We start from the raw sequence: 2,069 nt of genomic DNA, 5'->3' as shown, positions 1-2,069 counted from the left end.
GTTATATCTTATATTTGTTCTTTGGTATCTGTCTTCCAACTCAATTTCAATAATTGAGTAAGGCTACTATCAAATGTTATATTGTCTTCATTTAAGCTTAGTATTTGGAATCGTAAATCGGCGAGAACCGAATCGGAACTAGAGTAGACTGAACAGTACGGTTCTAGTAATAAATTTAAGTAGAATCGCACCAAACCGAACCGTTGATATTTTCCGGTTCCGGTTCCGATTTAAGGGTGGAACCGCATCGCAGTGTGCCCACCCCTGCATAATCTTATTTATTCATATGGCGCTACAATTGCAAATAGTTCCTTTACAAGGGCACTGTATTTCTACAACAATGATGCATTACGTAAAAAAAAAAAAAAAAAAAAAGCAGCCTATAAATAGAACAAGCAAAGCATGAAAGTGCTTTTGTCTAGTCTCCTTTAAAATCGCTAATAATTCCCAACAAATCAAGCAGGCCAAATCCCTAATCCCTTTACCAGTAGGGCCATCCACCCTTTTGATTCATTAGATTACATCTCTCTCTCTCTCTCTCTCTCTCTCTCTCTCTCTTCCGCCTCTGACCTCAAAAGCAAGAAAGAGATCCATAAGTACTTTTGCACAAAAGCATTAAGCAGCTGTTAACCACAGTTCCTTCCTCCTCCTAGTCCATAGCATTGGGACCAAAGCATCTTCTTGTAACAGGGTTCCAAATCCACTGCACCAGAAACTTCCTTCCTTTCACCCCATTCACATTGAACCCATTTCCCCATTTGTCCTTTGAAACAACCCCTACATACCCTCCACCCCCACCACTCCCATACACCCCCATACACAAGTCAGCAATTTCTGTCGGTGCAGTCGGATCATCACCTGCGTACCACGCATTCACAAGCGGGTTACTCGATACCTCCGCTAGCTCATGAGCTATCACATTTATCATCCCATCAGAGCCCGCGTCCCCATTGGGCGCGCGCATAATGTTGTTGCCTCCAGGTGTGCCTGGTGGCGGCCGGCCTGAGTACTTGGGCCAGGCAAAAGGGTAGGCGCAGACGCCCGGACACTGACTCCCGCTATAACCCACCCATGCATACGGCACAGTCACACCAACTAGGGTTGGAAATGTGAAGTAGTGAAAACCACAAACCGCCCTGCAGAAGTCTTGAACCCTAACATCAGAAGAGCTCAAAATTAAGTAGACCCCGTTTCTCGGGTTGAGAGGCAAGGCTCCTCGATGTGAAGTGACGGCATTTTTTATGATGGACTGCATCGAAAGACGGCTGAGATAGCTTCCATGGGAGTAGGAAGAATCGTAAAACTCGCCGGAGAGAGCAATGGTTCTAGTGATGTTTGAGCCAGTCTGGTCAGTGTAGAGCCTCACAGTGCTCCACCAATCAGCAACAGAAGGGTACGGAGCAGGAGAGGAGAGAGAGTAGAGGAAGTCTCTAACGGTGGATTGGTGATTAGGGTTCCACTGGCCATACCATATAACATAAAGGTTGATAGGAGAAGCAAGGACAGGACCCATGTGGTACTGAAGGTCCACCAGATCAGATGAACCCTCGTAGTTTTTGGCCTGGTTGAATTGTCTGTTTTGGCTCCATGAATATTGAGCCAAAGTTGTGGAGAAAAAGAGGGAAGAGAGGAAGAAGAAAGTGCAAAGTTCCAGGTTTTGCATCTTTAATGGTATGTGGTGTTTGTGGGTGGTGAGAGTGGGGAGGTTCTTATAGATAGGGAAAGTTGAAACCAATGAAAGTAAATAATGGGGTGGGTGGTGATGAGCAGTTTTTTGCATGTTTGCATAATTTCAAGGTCTTGTCTACTTTTTAATGATAATTATGCTGTTCACCTTTTCTTTTCTTTATGGGAGCCTTTTTCTCTTAAATATACACTCTTATTTATTTTTTACAATAGAATCTTAAGAAATTAATGAAGAATTGTTGCTTAACTACGATTTAGTGGTATTTCTTTATATTTGTAAATGAGAGATTTTAAGTTTGATTCTTGCAAATGCGATTTTGAATCACATTATTATGGCTAGCCCAGAGACTTAACCTACTCTTAAATTAAGTAACAAAAATAAA

The 2,069-nt window shown here is 42.8% G+C and overlaps 1 protein-coding gene across 1 annotated transcript; it reads right to left on the bottom strand.

The window, feature by feature from the left end:
* Nucleotides 1-238: 238 nt before the first annotated feature.
* LOC137726665 (protein EXORDIUM-like 7) lies at nucleotides 239-1,819 on the bottom strand. The gene has a single exon (XM_068465600.1). It carries the CDS (start codon nucleotides 1,778-1,780, stop codon nucleotides 650-652), a length of 1,131 nt encoding a protein of 376 aa, XP_068321701.1. The 5' UTR covers nucleotides 1,781-1,819; the 3' UTR covers nucleotides 239-649.
* Nucleotides 1,820-2,069: the final 250 nt, after the last annotated feature.

This window comes from Pyrus communis, chromosome 2, assembly GCF_963583255.1.
Source record: "Pyrus communis chromosome 2, drPyrComm1.1, whole genome shotgun sequence".
In the NCBI taxonomy this organism is placed as follows: Eukaryota; Viridiplantae; Streptophyta; class Magnoliopsida; order Rosales; family Rosaceae; genus Pyrus; species Pyrus communis.
This window is presented reverse-complemented; position numbering and strand designations above follow the sequence as displayed.

Bases quoted from the DNA above. Each gene is read 5' to 3' on its own strand.
- LOC137726665 (XM_068465600.1), bottom strand. From the start codon at position 1,780: ATGCAAAAAACTGCTCATCACCACCCACCCCATTATTTACTTTCATTG.